The 15,969-nt window shown below is 43.3% G+C and overlaps 1 protein-coding gene across 2 annotated transcripts in view; it reads right to left on the reverse strand.

Moving 5' to 3' along the window:
- C5H9orf85 (chromosome 5 C9orf85 homolog) overlaps nt 1–15,847 on the reverse strand; it is a 53,121-nt gene extending 37,274 nt beyond the window's left edge. Inside the window, exon 1 of one of the 2 annotated variants that reach the window (XM_075973673.1) lies at nt 15,524–15,847. In XM_075973673.1, coding sequence (XP_075829788.1) covers nt 15,524–15,625 — 102 coding nt within the window. In that variant the 5' untranslated portion in view covers nt 15,626–15,847. Of the gene's footprint in view, nt 1–15,151; nt 15,466–15,523 lie in introns of those variants that run through there. The other variant, XM_075973672.1, reaches the window with a different exon arrangement.
- Between the last annotated feature and the right edge of the window lie 122 nt (nt 15,848–15,969).

Below are 15,969 nucleotides of genomic sequence, written 5' to 3' on the forward strand. Positions count from 1 at the left end.
ATACCAGGTGAGCACCCTCTTACTGAGATAAAACCCCAGCCCAGCACTTTAACTCTGTCCTAACTCAACTGAAATTTACTTCTAATCCTCAGTTCAGCAACTTAATTTAAAAACAACAACAACACCCTCAAGGTCCAGTTGAAGAGCAGAAGGAGGGAGAAGATGAGCAAGGAAGTCTGGACTGCGAGGGGTTGGTTCACCCACTGAGACAGTGTGCCTGATCTAATGGGAGCTCATCAAATCCAGCTGGACCGGGACTGAATGACCATGCGATCAAACCGAACTCTCTGAATGTGGCTGACAATGGGGGCTTGACTGAGAAGCCATTGATAAAGGCTCTGGGACTTGTTCTACTGCATGTACTGGCTTTTTGGGACCCTAGTTTATTTGGATGCAAAGCTTCCTAGGCCTGGATGTAGGGGGGAGGGCCTTGGACTTCCCACAAGGCAGGATTCCCTGCCCTCTCTTAAGGAGGGAGGGGAAGGGAGGAGAGAGGGTGGGGGAGCAGGAGGGGAATGGGAGGAGGGGAGGAAGTGTAAATTTTTGAATGGAAAAATAAAAAGAAAAAAGAAAAAAACACCATCACCAAAACAACAAAATATCCCAGAAACTTTTACTATGAGAAGTCTTCGGAGAGCTGGAGAGATGTTAAGAGTGCATACTGCTCTTGAGGACCCAAGTTTGGTTCCTAGCACCAATGTCATATAGCTCACAACCATCTATAACTCGAATTCTGGGGAACCTAAAACTTTCTTCTGGCCTCAAAAGGCACTTGACCTCATACACGTGTATGCGCGCACACCCCCACACACAATCGCATAAGTTAAAACTAAAATAATATTTTAAAAAAGAAAAAACTGCTACTCTCGGGCCAGAAGAAGGCTCAGCTGATAAAGGTACCTGCTACCAAGTCTGACAATCTGAGTGTGAGCTCAAAAACATGCACCGTGGAAGGAGATAATTGACTCCCACGTAACATCCTCTGATATTCATACATGTGCACACAAATAAAATACACACAGAGATAAATAATAAATAATAAAAAAGAGAGTTCCAGTTTAATGGTTCACTCTTTTTTCTTATACGGCGTCCTTCTCGTCCAGCCAGTCAATCAGTTCTTGTCTTCCTCCCGGCCTGTTAGCACAGACTAAAGCTGCAGCTGACAGTGAGCCCTAAAGAGTGCCTTGGCAACATTGATGCTTCCTCTCTGTGGCACTTCTACTACCCTAAAACAGATCCAGTCTTCAGCCGCCATTTATTTAGCTTTTAGGGTGAGCTGAAATAGATATTTTACTTCCAGTTCTGGCTCTCTTGTATGACATAATACAACACCAATACTATACTTGATGGTTTTTTGGTTTTTTTTTTTTTTTGGTTTTTCGAGACAGGGTTTCTCTGTAGCTTTGGAGCCTGTCCTGGAACTAGCTTTTGTAGACCAGGCTGGTCTCAAACTCACAGAGATCTGACTGTCTCTGCCTCCCAAGTGCTGGGATTAAAGGCGTGCGCCACCACCACCTGGCTTATACTTCACGTTTTGATACAAGGTCTTGTATATTTTTGGCAAACTGGCCTCAAACTCACAATCCCCTTGCCTCAACCTCTGGCATTTCAGACACACATCATTATGCCTTGCTTCTGGGTGTTTCTTTAACTCTGACATCTAAGTCACAGCTCAGCACTACAAAGAATTCAAAATTAAAAAGACTCCCTTTAGGGGGGCTGGAGAGATGGCTCAGAGGTAAAGAGCACTGGCTGCTCTTCCAGAAGTCCTGAGTTCAATTCCCAGGAACCACATGGTGGCTCACAACCATCTGTGCTGAGATCTGGCGCCCTGCTCTGGCATGCAGGCATACATCGAGGCAGAATGTTGTATACATAATAAATAAATAAATCTTAAAAAAAAAGACTCCCTTTATATAAAGTTCTGTAGGCACTGATCCACTGGCCATGTTAAGAAACCTAAAACCTTGAAATTTAGCAGATTCTATGTGTTTTTTAGGAGTCTTCACCCCTATCCCTGTGAGCTCAACACCTCACTCCAATGGTATCTCTTTGCCACAATATTCTTGTAAAGCACTTGACAGATTCTTCCATCTAAAGTCTTTTGAGGCCTTTGTCGGTCCTGGAGGAAATCTTCGTTCTCTGCCTTCTGGGTGAGTTCTTTGCACACACCGGCTGCTCAGCGAGGTCCTTCACACCTCGGGTTCCATCTCACTTTCATTACTTTGGACTTCTACGTTTTAAACAATCTATCAGTGTAATCCCCAAATCACAAACACAGTCATTTTTCAGGCCTGTCCATGGCTGTCACACAGCTATCCCACTAGGAGGTTAAACTGCAACCAGCGTGCGGGTGTTTGACTTCTAGACGTCTGTCTCTGTTTAGGGGACTTTATGAAGTTTTTAGTCACTGACAATATGAAACACACCCTCTCTTGTAGAGTCCTGCCTAGATCCTTTACCTGGGCACAAGAGATAAAGTCCTCAGGCGGCTGGAGTTTTCCTAAAATGCATAGAGCTGACGAGTAATCTGCCCAACCTACGTATGCAAGCCTAAATCTGCACTATGCTATACAGCAGCCACCAACTGCAGGCAGCTACGTTAAATGAAGTGACGTTAAAGTTCAATCCTCAGACGGTACACATGGTGAGCACACTGGATAGCGCCGGCAAGGACGCCCGGCTGCACCACGGACAGGTCTGCTGGGCAGTGCCGCACAGATGAACAGACCTGAGAATCACGACTGCCCTGGAAGAGAATTCACATTTTATAATCCCTGCCTTTGATCGAGAGGTCAGAGCTTAGTTTCACTGTGTACGGGATTCATGCTGCTTCCAGGTACAGGCTCCCACGTTCCCGCATCTCTCTTCCGTGGTACAGGCTCCCACGTACCCGCATCTCTCTTCTGTGGCACAGGCTCCCACGTTCCCGCATCTCTCTTCCGTGACATTCTCCCACAGGCTCCCACGTACCCGCATCTCTCTTCCGTGGCACAGGCTCCCACGTTCCCGCAGCTCTCTTCCGTGGCATTCTTCCACATTAGAAAGCTCTTCTGACTTTGTCTTTACATTATTCTGAAATCTAATCAGAAAAATCTTGACTTCCAACCATATTACATCACAAAGTTGTAAATTTAGGAGTTGTCTCTCTGCTTTATGCCTTATAAGTTTTCTCGATTTTTTTATTATAAAGACAAGATTTTATTTTTGCTTATCTGCTAAGGATATGTATTATAAAGGTCTCCACATTTAAACTATAAAAAAACACTTGTTCACTTTTTATAAATGATGTCAAAAACCTCCACCTCTGTGAGGAGTCTCAGTCAAGCATATGTTCAGCTTTCCAGCATCCTGCGGAATTCCTCCTTACTTCTCCCCAGTCAGAGGACAACAGCCTCTGTCCTTGTCGCACTCTCTACAATGCTCTCTGCTAGAAGCATCTTTTTCAATTGTCAAAGGTCACAGTTTCCACTGAAATTTGAGTTGGTGGAGAGGGGTGTTTTCAGTCAACCATTTTTAATTAGAAACATCAATAATTTTTTTTTCTGGATAGCAAAAAGCAAGCCTTAATAAACACATCCCTAGGGAAACCTTAAATTAGAGTTAGAAACCACAGTAAGCCACGACTTTGTTTAAACATCCCAGGGAACAGCTGACCATATGAGGATCAAATAACTGCCCATACATTCCATACATAAAAACAACCAGTGTTCTCTTTTATACAGATAACTGATGATAACTTACCCCATATGGCTCTTAAAACTTTATTAAAAAACCAGTGCCATCATGTCATCCAGTTTATAAGAAACTTGAGATCATATTACTACAGACCCTGTGACAGAGGTGCCTGATGGTATACTGAACATTCACTACTCAAGTATATACCCTGATGTCAATTAGATTACTCAAATTGATGACTTCAGTGACATGAGTAATCTCAAGACAAACAAATCAGCCACCTGGTAGAGAAGGGCTGAGTATTTAATAACATATAAATCTTCACAGAACAACAAAACATTTAAAGTAATCCCTAGCTTAGCTTGGAATTTCAGACCCAAGATGTTGTAAATGACCTACAATATCAAATGACCTTCAAAATTGGGTGTGAGTTATATAAACGTATAATAGAATTCCAGTGATGAACCATAATTTAAAATACACAAACAGCTCCATCATCTACAAGAGTTCTTCCTGTTAGTAGCATATGACTCTATCCAAATAAAACAAACAAAAAATATATCATACAACTTTGTTCCCCCAAAAAGCTGAATAGTTACATTAAATTTACAGTGTGAACCTAACTGTTCCAACTAGAGAAACTTGATAAGATATTAAAGAACAATCTACTATAGGATTTTGAATTATCCTTTTCCATCCTGAAGATACAGGTAAATCACGAGTTAGGATTTTGTTATGTATTCATCTCTAAAGCTATGGGAAAGTCCAAATTTTAAAAAGGGATAAATTGGCCTCTGCTGGAAAAATCAAGTCACGTGCATTCCTTTTGGCCAAAGGAGAATTACTTGAAGTTTTAATGTACACATGAACAGTGAAGATCCATCAGGATGCTGTTGCACATCCCTAAACACTGTTTGTGTATGGTATGTTCCAAGCTGACTCAAAGTTCATTGAAAAAATAGTTCATACTTCCTTAAGAGATACATTCGAGAAAGGGGATTGATGCTGAACAGGAGAAATGGATTCTAGAAAGTTACATGACATCATCGGTAGAAATTCACTAGACTGCTTTATGATGTATATACTTTTCTATATATAAGTTATACTTCAATAGAAGTTTATTAAGTAAAAAACATTGCACATGTAATTTTTCTACTTTCAATGTTAGTTACTAGACTGAGATTAGAATGGAGAATACATATTTTACTCATTATCAGCGTTTAGCACACAATAGAGGCTCAACACAAAAGTGGATTCGCATAGACCAGTATATATTATATACAATGAGCTGCTTTTTCTAAACGCTGGACCCTCCATCATGGGCAATAGATAGCATTTGTGCATACGTGTGAGAAAAAGCAAGAAGATATGCACACTAGTAACGAATAAGACATGCATCATATGCATGGTGAGGGCAATGCATGTGACAGGGAAGGAGAACTATTGCAAGCAGGATGAGCCAGGAAAAGCACAGCTGAGTGAGTAGCAAGTGGCCATGGCAAACATCTTAGTAAGATGAAGGCCTGGAATACCATTTACAAAAGCTTAAGACCAGGTCAGGCTTGAGATGGGCATTTGCACAACCCTACCAAGCACTTACAGTACAGATGAGTCCACCAAGACCATGAGAGTCCATGGACTGTCTTCACTCTGGCAATAAGCATAGATATCTGCTGGTATTCTTGCTTTGGACTAGGAATAAACTCTTTTGTGTACTCTTTGACCTTTAGTCATTTACTTGAGCATTTTTGAGTCAAGAATTCTTTCTCAAAGATAATAAGTCCTGAATTCAAAAGACTGCATGGAGTAATAATATTAGCTGATCCTTTTAATTTGGCTTCATTTTCAGATTAATCTAAAAGAAGTGTCGAAACCTTAACATGATGTCATCTACAAACTTCATGCGCTGGAACCATACAATTGAGTCACACACACAAAAATTAGACAAAAAAATGAATTATGTTTCAAGTAAGTTTGCAATTTTGTGTTGGGCCACATTCATTCACAGATCTCCTTGTCCACATGTGACCTTGTGGTCTGGACATACCTGAAACTCATTCCATTCCTTGACCTAGAACTCATCCTCGCCATTTACGGTTTGAATCTGAAATGTCCCCACAGACTAATGTTGTATGTTTGGTCTCAAGCTTGTGGCACTGTTTTGAAGGCTGTGGAGATAGGCATAAGATCTGACTATGGTGAAGCAGTAAATAGCAGTGAGAGCTTCAAAGGTAAAGTCTTCCCTGGTATCTTAGTTAAGGTTTCTATTGCTGTGAAAAGAAACCGTGACTACCACAACTCTTATAAAGGAAAACATGTAAGTGGGGATGGCTTACGGTTTGAGAGGTTTAATCCATTATAATCAATGGTAGCATGCAGGCAGACAACATTCTGGAGAGGTAGCTGAGAGTTCTACATCTTGATCTACAAGTAGCGAGAAGACATAGTCACACTAGAACTAGCTTGAGCATTTGAGACCTCAAAGCCCACCCCCAGTGACACACTTCCTTCAACAAGGCTACACCTACTCCAATAAGGCCACACCTCCTAATGGTACCACTCCCTATGACCAAGCATTCAAACACAGGAATGAGTCTATGGAGGCCATTCCTATTCCTGGCTACTCTCTCTGCTCCTGCTCTACCCTTACACAAGGAGCCTCACCACACACTCCAGCTGTCATGAACCAAGCTGCTCCGGTCATTACTTCCCTGCTACAGTGTAATGAAATTCCAGTGAAGCAGAGTCCAAGCAAGTCCTTCATCCAGTCAAAGGTTTCTGTCAGGTAATTTTGTCACAACAATGCAAAAGTAACTAACACAGCACAGATTCTTCCACCTGGTTCTACTCGATTTCTTAACCCTTGAATCCCCAATATCTTTCAGGATTATAATTTATCAGTTATTCCTTTTTTCCCATTTTATTTTTAAATTATAATGGTGCCTTTTTTGTCAAGGCACTTAACACAGTCAAACATATGATATTTACTGAATACCATCTGTGGACATGTTCATTGCTTCGGTATTGAGGACAAAAAAAATTTCTGATCTGGAAGATGGCTCAATCACAAAACATTTAGAAACTGAGTTCTGATCCTCACTCCCATGTGAAATCCAGGTGAGGCAGAGTGTGCCTGTTAACCAGCACTGGGGACTCCTAGGCCAGGCAACAAGTCTAAACAAAATGTGAGCTTTAGGCTTCGTAAGAAACACTGTTTTAAAAATATATGGTAACTGAAGAGATGGCTAAGCGGTTAAGAGCACTGGCTGCTCTTCCAAAGGACTCAGGTTTAATTCCCAGCATCCACATGGCAGCTCACAGCTGTAACTCCAAGATCTGACACCCTTACACAGAACAGACATACATGCAGGCAAAACACTAATGCTCATAAAGTAAAAATAAGTAAATAAATTTAAAAAAATAATGTTTGTAAATAATGACAGATGAAAATACTCTATACATATGCACTCACAACATACCAATGCACAAGAAACACACCCACCCTTGTTTTTGTGTCTATTGTATCCTAAGGTAAGCTATAAATAAGAAAGTATTAAGTTGGAAATTATGAAAATTAAAGAGTTCAGTGTTGTTGTCAACTCAAACATAGGACATTAGAACAAGCCTGAGTTAAAGATAATTCTTCTAGTTCTGGTTTTAGAAACTGCATAATGGTGGAGGCATTAATGCGCCTAGAGAACGCTGCTGGGCAGAAGCACTAGAGGGGACAAAAGCAGTCCTTTCTTTGCTACCACCACTTCACTCAAGAACAGAGGTCGAGCAGGTCACTAAACCTTTAATCCTGCAGCCAGCAGAAAGGCTGAGCAGGAGGCTGAGGCCCAGAGTTACACACACGAAGATGCATTTTAAGAATGGTTTGGAGACTGTTTAGGAAGTAGTTACTGCTGGGTGATAAACCTGAGGACGGGATACTGCTACTTTTTGTAAAGAGGCTTCTTATATTGGACAGTCTTGGGTTCAGAGCAAAACTGAGAGCACAGAGCCCTCTCACCCACTACCCCACAATGCACGCCCATTCCATTACCAACATCCTTAGACTGGCATTTCTTTACTACTGATGAACCTATACTGACATATGAGGAGTACACAGGCTTGCTTGGCATTTCTTGCCGTTGTGTGTGTGTGACAGTGTCCAATGTGGGCACTCTCATTTCAAGAAGCACATGTAGAGGTCAGAAAACAACTCTAGAGAGCTGCTTCTTTCCTTCCACCACGCATTCCAGGAACTGAATTCAGGTCATGGGATTTGTACAGCAAACACCCACTGAACCATTTCACTGGTACCCAAATGACTATTTTTACCAACAATTTCACAAAGACCAATGACCTAGCCAAGTGTAGTTTTTGCTAGTCTATACAGTCAAGGATAAGCCTAAACTGCAGATCCTTCTGCTTGTGCCTCCCAAGTGCTGGAAGGACTGATATATATAAGACACTATTTATGTGGTGCTGGAGACCAAACCTAGGACTTTGTGCTTGGCAAGCACTCTACAAACTGCCATATCTCCAGCCTCTCTCAGGGAGATCTTTAAAGAATCTATAATAATCCATCGGTAACAGAGAAACTATTATTGGGTGAAACTAGTAACGATGAATGGGTAATTAAGGAGTCTTATGCCTTCATGCTGCTAGACAGGCAAGAGAGGTACAAAAGGAGGGGAGAGGCCTTAGGGAATGTCCTGATTAATTTAGACTGTTACTTGGCATAGCTTAGGTCACCTGAGGAGGTAGTCTCATATGAGGAATTATGATTACCAAGCACAGACTGGTCTGTGAACATGTCTGTTAGGGGCTGACTTGATTGTTAATAGATGTAGGCGAGCCTCATCCGCTGTGACTGGTACCAGTCCTTGGGCAAGTAGTCCTGTGTTATAGAAGAAAGCTATTAGCTAAGCACTGCACGTGTGAGCAAGCAGGAAAGCAGCATTCCTCCATGGTTTCGGGTTCAAGTTCCTAGTTCAGTGCATGCCCTGACTTCTTCCAATGATGAACTCTGACCTGGAAGCCAAATAAATCCTTCAGTCCCTAAATTGCTTTTTGTTGTTGTTGAGACAGGGCTTATCTGTGTAGCCTGGCTGCCCTGGAATCCACTCTATTGACCAGTCTAACCTCAAACTCACAGAGATCCGCCTGCCTCTACCTCCTAAGTGCTGGGATTAAAGATGTGCACCGTCACTGCCCTGCCCCCAAACTGCTTTATCACAGCAACAGAAATCAAAGTAGAACCAGGAGAGACAGACATTTATTCTTTGCAATAAGGAAGTACACTACACAGGGATGGACACAGGGAGTTTAGTGTTGAGGGAGCTGCAGGCCACTTTCCACCACTCAGCTCCCGGCCAGGGGCCACTCTGTTGATGAACAGCGGGGCTGGGTTCCGCCACCCGGTTAACTTTATATCCGAAATAATTACACAGAAACTGTATTCTTGTAAACATTGCTTGGCCCATTAGTTTTAACCTCTTATTGGCTAGCTCTTACATATTAATTTAACCCATTTCTAATATTCTTTGTAGCACCACGAACTGGCTTACCAGGAAAGATCTTAACCTGCGTCTGTCTGGAGTGGGAGAATCATGGCGACTACCTGAATCGGCTTTTTTCTCCCAGCATTCTGTTCTGTCTACTCCGCCTACCTAATTTTCTATCCTATCAGGCCAAGCAGTTTTTTTTATTAGTTAACCAATGAAAGCAACAGATAAGATACAAGACCCACCTCCATCAGTTTGGTAACCGTAGTGGCGGACAAAGGAAGCTGGACTGGAGAAGGGTTTAGGAGTCTGTCAAGGAGGAGCCACAGGGAGAAAAGGACAAGGGAGCAGAGTTCTAGCCTGACTCACAGACTGGCGAGGAGAGATGTGAGGACGTGAAGTACAGCCACAAGTGAAGGATTACGAGATAAGAACACAGCCACTGAGACAGACGACAACAATCTGTGTTTGAGGGAAAAGGAAGCATGTTAGTAAGTGGCAGTCACTTTTTTTCCCTTAACGTTTCTAAGTAAGCCAGGCGTGTTAGGGCACGCCTTTAATCCCAGCACTTGGGAGACAAAGGCAGGTGGATCTCTGAAACCTATGGCTACCTAATGAATTTCAGGACAAAGTCCCTGCCTCAGAAAAAAAAAAAAGTTTCTGAGTAGAGCAGTTAGCAGCCATGGTAAAGGCTAGTCTGACCCTGAGAGCAGACTGCTAAGGGTGGGCTCAGATGCTGGAAGATTACCTGGGAGACCCAGTGACCAAGTGATTACTAAGTATGATGAGTGTAAGCCAGGCACCGGTGAAGAGCTGGAAGTAGGAGGTTGGTGCCCCTGGAGGGACGCAAGTCCAACTGTATGTATTTTTCTAAAGCTGGACTTTTGACTGAGGAGGAACTGACTAAAGAGGCAAATGGGAGAGAGGTGAAGATGTGGGCCAAAAATGTCTTCACTTGAGAGGTCCGTGCTCCCTGAAGGTCGGCAAGGAAAGAAATTTTAGAAATGCTTATTTCAGCACCACCTCTACTAACTGATACCAGAAGGAAAGGGGAAGGCCAAAGGGAGGGCACTGTAAGGTTGGAGGACCACATGCCTTTTGGATGTGTACTAAATCAACCCAAATGTGATGATTTCCCAGTGATGAAGGCGGAGCCAGCGGAAAGAAGTCACACACAAGCTCAGGGCCTTCTGATTACAGCAGAGGTCAAAGGTAAGAAGCAGACAGAGAACTCACTGAAAAACCAACACTGACTTCTTTCTCCTAGGCACAGCACTGGCCTGGTGGCCCCATCTTTTCAAATCCCCACCATCTCTCACCCTCGCTGCCTGTGAACCTCTGGGAGACAAAGCACACCTTAGCCTGCCACAGGCCATGACAAAAGGGCTCCCGCACCTCTGCTCTGGGCAATCTTGGGGTCACATTGCTTCTAGTACAAACAAAAACACCAAAGAAAAGCTGGTCCTGGTGGCACAGGTCTGTAATCCAGGTTACATAGCAGGCTGAGGCAGAAGGACCCAAAGTTCACGCTTCTATATCACTTGGATATATCTGGGAAACTCTGTCTCAAAATTTCAGAAAACAAGCTGAGGAGATAAGAATCCCCAGCACTGAGGGGAAACTCCACATCCGAAAAGGAGCTTAGCGATGACTTGCCTGAGTCTCACCACACAGCTCTCTAATTGATGGACAGCCATATGCTAATTATGCAACTCTGGGGACACCATTCACTCTCCTAAGCTCTAATTTCCCAGTATGTAAAATGTAATAATTATAGCATTTATCCCAGAGTCATTCTGAAGATTAGATAGTGTGTAGCAAGAAGGCATAACATATAACACATTAAAGTATATAACTAGCCATTATTAGTACACATATATATCCAAAATTACCCAGACAGCAATGCTACAGACTTCCATTTTTCATCTCCATATCAAGATGACAATCAGGTTCTACAAGTATTTTCCATAACCAATCAGCTCACTGAAGATTTTATAAACCAAACATTTCCAAGGAAGTTTTGATCAAGCAATTACCTGTTCAAGTTACAAAATATCCCAGTGCTTTTTGGGTTTTGTTTGTTTCACATCATATTATCGTACACCTCTGGATGATATAGCACTCACAACATAGTCCAGCACAGCCTAGAAGTCATGGCGATCCTCCTGCCTCACTGAGGTCAGAAGTGCTCATCTCAGTGAGAGATAAATTTACACTTTGCCCCCACCGCAAAGTCAGATCCAGTGCATAGCATTTCCAAAGCAACTTGACCATAAAATGGCACTGGAGACCTAAAAATATACGCTTTGGGAAATGTTAACAAGAACGACGCTGATTATCCTATATAAAACAAACAGCAGTTTTTAGAGAATGGCATTCAGTCAGCTACCCACCCACCCATCAGATCTTTATGGAGCCTTCTTTCAGCAAAGACTCTGGACCTTTGTAGACTTCTCTTTAATAATCTTAGAGCCACAGGTGCTGACAAATTTAAAAGGCTTCTGATTAATTTCAGTCACTTCTCCCAGCATCTAAAGTAATGTAATATATTGTAATGTAATATATTGCCCCTTCTTACCCCAAACCCTCAGCATCCAGCACAATGTTTGGTGGCACTAAGTGTGGTCTCGTTATGTAGTTCAGGCTGGCGTTCTTGCCCTAGTCTACAGAGTGCTGGGGTAACAGGTATGGACCACCACTCATAGTTTTAGCTTTTTGTTTGTTTGTTTCTTATTTTTTATACACATTAAATAACTGTGAAGAACTCAGTGTTTATTCACAGGAAACTGGTTAAGTAAGTTACTCTACATTTGTATCAGACGACGTTTTATAATGATTAAAAACCATAAACTTAGCTGAGTGTAGTGACCCAGGCCTGTGATTCCAGTAATTGAGAAGTTGAAGCAAGACAGTCTAGATTACCCAGTGGTTCTAGGCTAGCATATAGATTGCCCTGAAAGAACATATTTTTAAAAAAGTAAGTTGTACTTTATTACATGCATGCTATATCACACATAGATATCTACAACATACATATAACTGTTAACAGTGGCCACACTTGACCCGAGAAAAGTAATCTTTATGCTCTATAAACTTGTTACCATGCTTTTCAAAAGCATACACTTCTTTTCTTAGGCTTTGAGCAACTTCAAATCCTCATAGATTATCATACAATTATGCTTAGCTCATTCTCTCTCTCTCTCTCTCTCTCTCTCTCTCTCTCTCTCTCTCTCTCTCTCTCTAGCCTCTTCTCTCTTGTCTTCTTTTCTTTTCTTTTCTTTTTGAGGCAGGGTCTCTCTACATATCCCTGGCTGTCCTGGAACTCAGTATATAGATCAGGTTGGCCTCAAACTCAGAGATCTGCCTGCCTCTGCCACATGTGAGTACTGGGATTAAAGGTGTGTGCCACCACGCCTAGTGGCATTAGCAATTCTTCACACCCACTTCCTACCATCATCTTAGAAACACAGAAAGACGTGGTGTCTGATTTGCACAGTTCTGCTCAAAAGTTCCATTCATTCACTGATCCATATTCTTTCCATTCTTTTAGTTAAAAGAAAATCTAACAGTCCCCAAATCTCTGGAACTCTCCATTCATCCATTTCCTCGCGCCTTCTCATGTATCTCAGTGCCCTCTAGAAAAGCCACCATGCCTGCCTTTTGTATCTCTATTTCTTAAAACCATTTTTCTTTAGTGATCCACACAAACACCTGGACAGTTAAGAGCAGACATAGTACTAACCTAGTATAATAGAGTAAAAAATGGCAGAACCAGTGTGAGGTCTCTCTGCTAAACCTGCCTTTATCTGTGGAGATAAAGAAACAGGGCACCAACAGCAGGCCAAAGAAACAGTTCTCCCCGGGCTGAGCTCAGTGAACCAATGAGTTTAATTTTAATTACGGCCTCACAAAAACAGGCTATTTACAAGAACAAGAACAACTGGTGTGTGGCCACCCCACAAAGAAACTGTCCCTCAGCATCCATTAACCAACCACGGACAGCTTACATACACTCAGGGAGAGGCGATGCCTCCTAAGTCCCTCCCCACTCCACGACAGACAATTAATGGGCCCAATCCCGTGCAGGTGTCTCACAGGTAATCATAGGTGCCAAAGGTTCAAGAGGTCACTGGCCATGTCACTCCCGGAAGACAACGTTCCACAACACCAGTGTTATTTTCATTGCACACCATCTCCTTCCAGGAAAGGAAACAAAGATATCTAGACACAATCAATGATGCAGTCAATTTAGTGAGACTTAAACCTCTTTTGATCTCCACCTTTTCCAAGCCTGTGAGTAGCCTGGTGGCACTGCCGATCAGTGACCATAAAAACGGGCCTCTTAAATCTGCTCAGAAAATGGGAGGCTACCAAGCCTGGTACGCACCGCTTTACTGTTAGAAAATCCTCACATGGAACTGAAGGGTCCTCGGGATGCTGATCTCTTTGCCATTGGAAGACTAGAGCAAGCTTCTAGTCTCTTCTAGAATATATTCAAATAGGAAAGCAGATATTTGCCTAGATCAACATCCCAATAAGCATCTAGCATAGCTAGGCATGGTGGCACACACCTCAGGAGACAGAGGCAGGAGAGTCACTGCAAGTTCAAGTCCTGCTTGCCTGGTCTACAGAGTGAGACTCTGTCTCAGAAGATTAAAAACAAGTAGAGGCGGTATGGGAGTAGAGGGAAGGTTCCTAACACTCCATTTTCGTCTGGCCTGTCTTGAATTTAAAAACTAACTCTATAGCCGGGCGATGGTGGCGCACACCTTTAATCCCAGCACTCGGGAGGCAGAGGCAGGCGGATCTCTGTGAGTTCGAGGCCAGCCTGGTCTACAAGAGCTAGTTCCAGGATAGGAACCAAAAAGCTACGGAGAAACCCTGTCTCGAAAATCCAAAAAAAAAAATAAAAAAATAAAATAAAAAAACTAACTCTATAATAGAAGGCTGAGACAACCTGGGCTCCCAGCTTCCTTCCTCTCGGGAAAGGACCGATTAGCTTATCACGCAATTCTATTCTAGTCCAGTCTGGTCTTCCTTTCAAGGCTCTCTATGGATTGTACGCTGGCTACAGGGTCAGTGGGAGGAAATTACGCTCCACTACCCCACAGCTGTGTGGGCCAAACTGTGGATTAATTTATTTTTCTTTGCCGATGTCTACTCCATAATTTCTTCTAAAATACGGGGCAAGTAGGTGGTAGGTTTATGGAGGGACCCAGTGCCTGCTGGCCCAACGTGCTCTGAGGGCCTAACTGAAAATATCCTTCTTTACTCTTCTTCACTGAACTACCTTTCCCTTTAACCACTTGCATTAAAATTTGTAATTACAGATCAATCTGCTCAATTACTGTACAGATCACTCAGAGAACTACAAGCTCCACAAAGACAGCATCAGTGTTTCTGAGCACTGTCTGGCTCCCAGCCTCCCACCCCCCGCCCCATGGGTATAGAGCCCTATACATGAGAGATGCTCACTAAACATTTGAGAATCAAAGAAGAAAAAGAGAGCACACGCTGCTATAAATAGATTGCTTTCTTAATATTTTAAAATTAATCACCTGCTGACCACCTGCTATGTCCCAGACTACCTACGTCTTTATTTTGTTAGTTTCGAAATAATCCCACCAGATTTCTCATTTGGGACTCAAGAGAAATTACTCAATTACTCCAGAAACAAACTTAGGACATTTGAACTCTTGCTCATGTAAATGTTAAGTTATCTCGTATAAAGCTGGCCTCCAGGATGACGAAAGCCGATTACCCATCAGTTATGGGCACGGGAGTACACATCCATAGAAAATCACTAGTTTCCATACCTCAAGTCTGAATTTTCTCCCCGTTTACACGAGTCCTGCTAAATTAGGATACTATCTAAACAGCAAGCAACCATTTTTACACAAGCCGAACAGTTTGCTCTTACAAGCTCAACAAAAACTGAAATAACACGTTGTTGGTGAGGACCGTACTCCCTACAAACCTACGGGCTTGAAGTTTTCGAAAAACCAGTCGCTGCACAGGTATAGAGGAGTGCAAAGAGACACTCGCGTGGGAATCTTCAGTTTCCTGCGGCAGGGGCGTGAACCCCATGGGAGCATCCAAGGGCTCAACCGCCCCACCGGTACCTAGGTCCAGTTGGTGCCACTAGTGAAATGTGCTGACCACAGGACGTATTCACGGACCGCAGCCAAGTCAAAGAGAGGGCGTGGGAAGAGGGTTTTAGACAGGATTGCACTGCAGCCAAGACTAACTGGGCTGCAATCCACGCTCGCCCTCGCCAACTCTTCTCATTTCCTCTCTCCCCTTCCAAGGACTTTTTCCTGGAATCGCAGTCAGTACGCCAGGCAGGAGCCTACCTTGGTCTGAACACTCTTATCAAACTTGTCATTTTTGAAGGTGAACGTATTCTGGTGCTTCTGTGGCCTGGAGCGAGCCACGTTGCCTTTCTGGGAACTCATCACCAAATCCCAAGCACCTTCAGCCGGTGCAGCCTTGAGTTACACCGAAGAGGAAAGAAGTTCCCGCCCCAGGTTGAGACTACCGACGGTGACCCGGAAGAAGTTCTTCAACTCTTTCCGTCCCATCCCTCGGCTCGGCTCACGTGACTCATCACGGCGGTCACGCATCCTCGACCACCCCCACCCCTTTCGCGGAAAACCTTCCCCAGACCCGTGGAGCAAGTCCGGCTTTTCTTCGAATCTAGACTCCCCCCATTGGCCCGCACGCGGCTGTCCATCACGGCGGAGGGGCGGGCACCCTCCGTTCCTATTGGCTCTCCTTTTCCGCAGTCCCCGCCTCCTAC

This window comes from Microtus pennsylvanicus, chromosome 5 (assembly GCF_037038515.1).
Source record: "Microtus pennsylvanicus isolate mMicPen1 chromosome 5, mMicPen1.hap1, whole genome shotgun sequence".
Lineage (NCBI taxonomy): Eukaryota > Metazoa > Chordata > Mammalia > Rodentia > Cricetidae > Microtus > Microtus pennsylvanicus.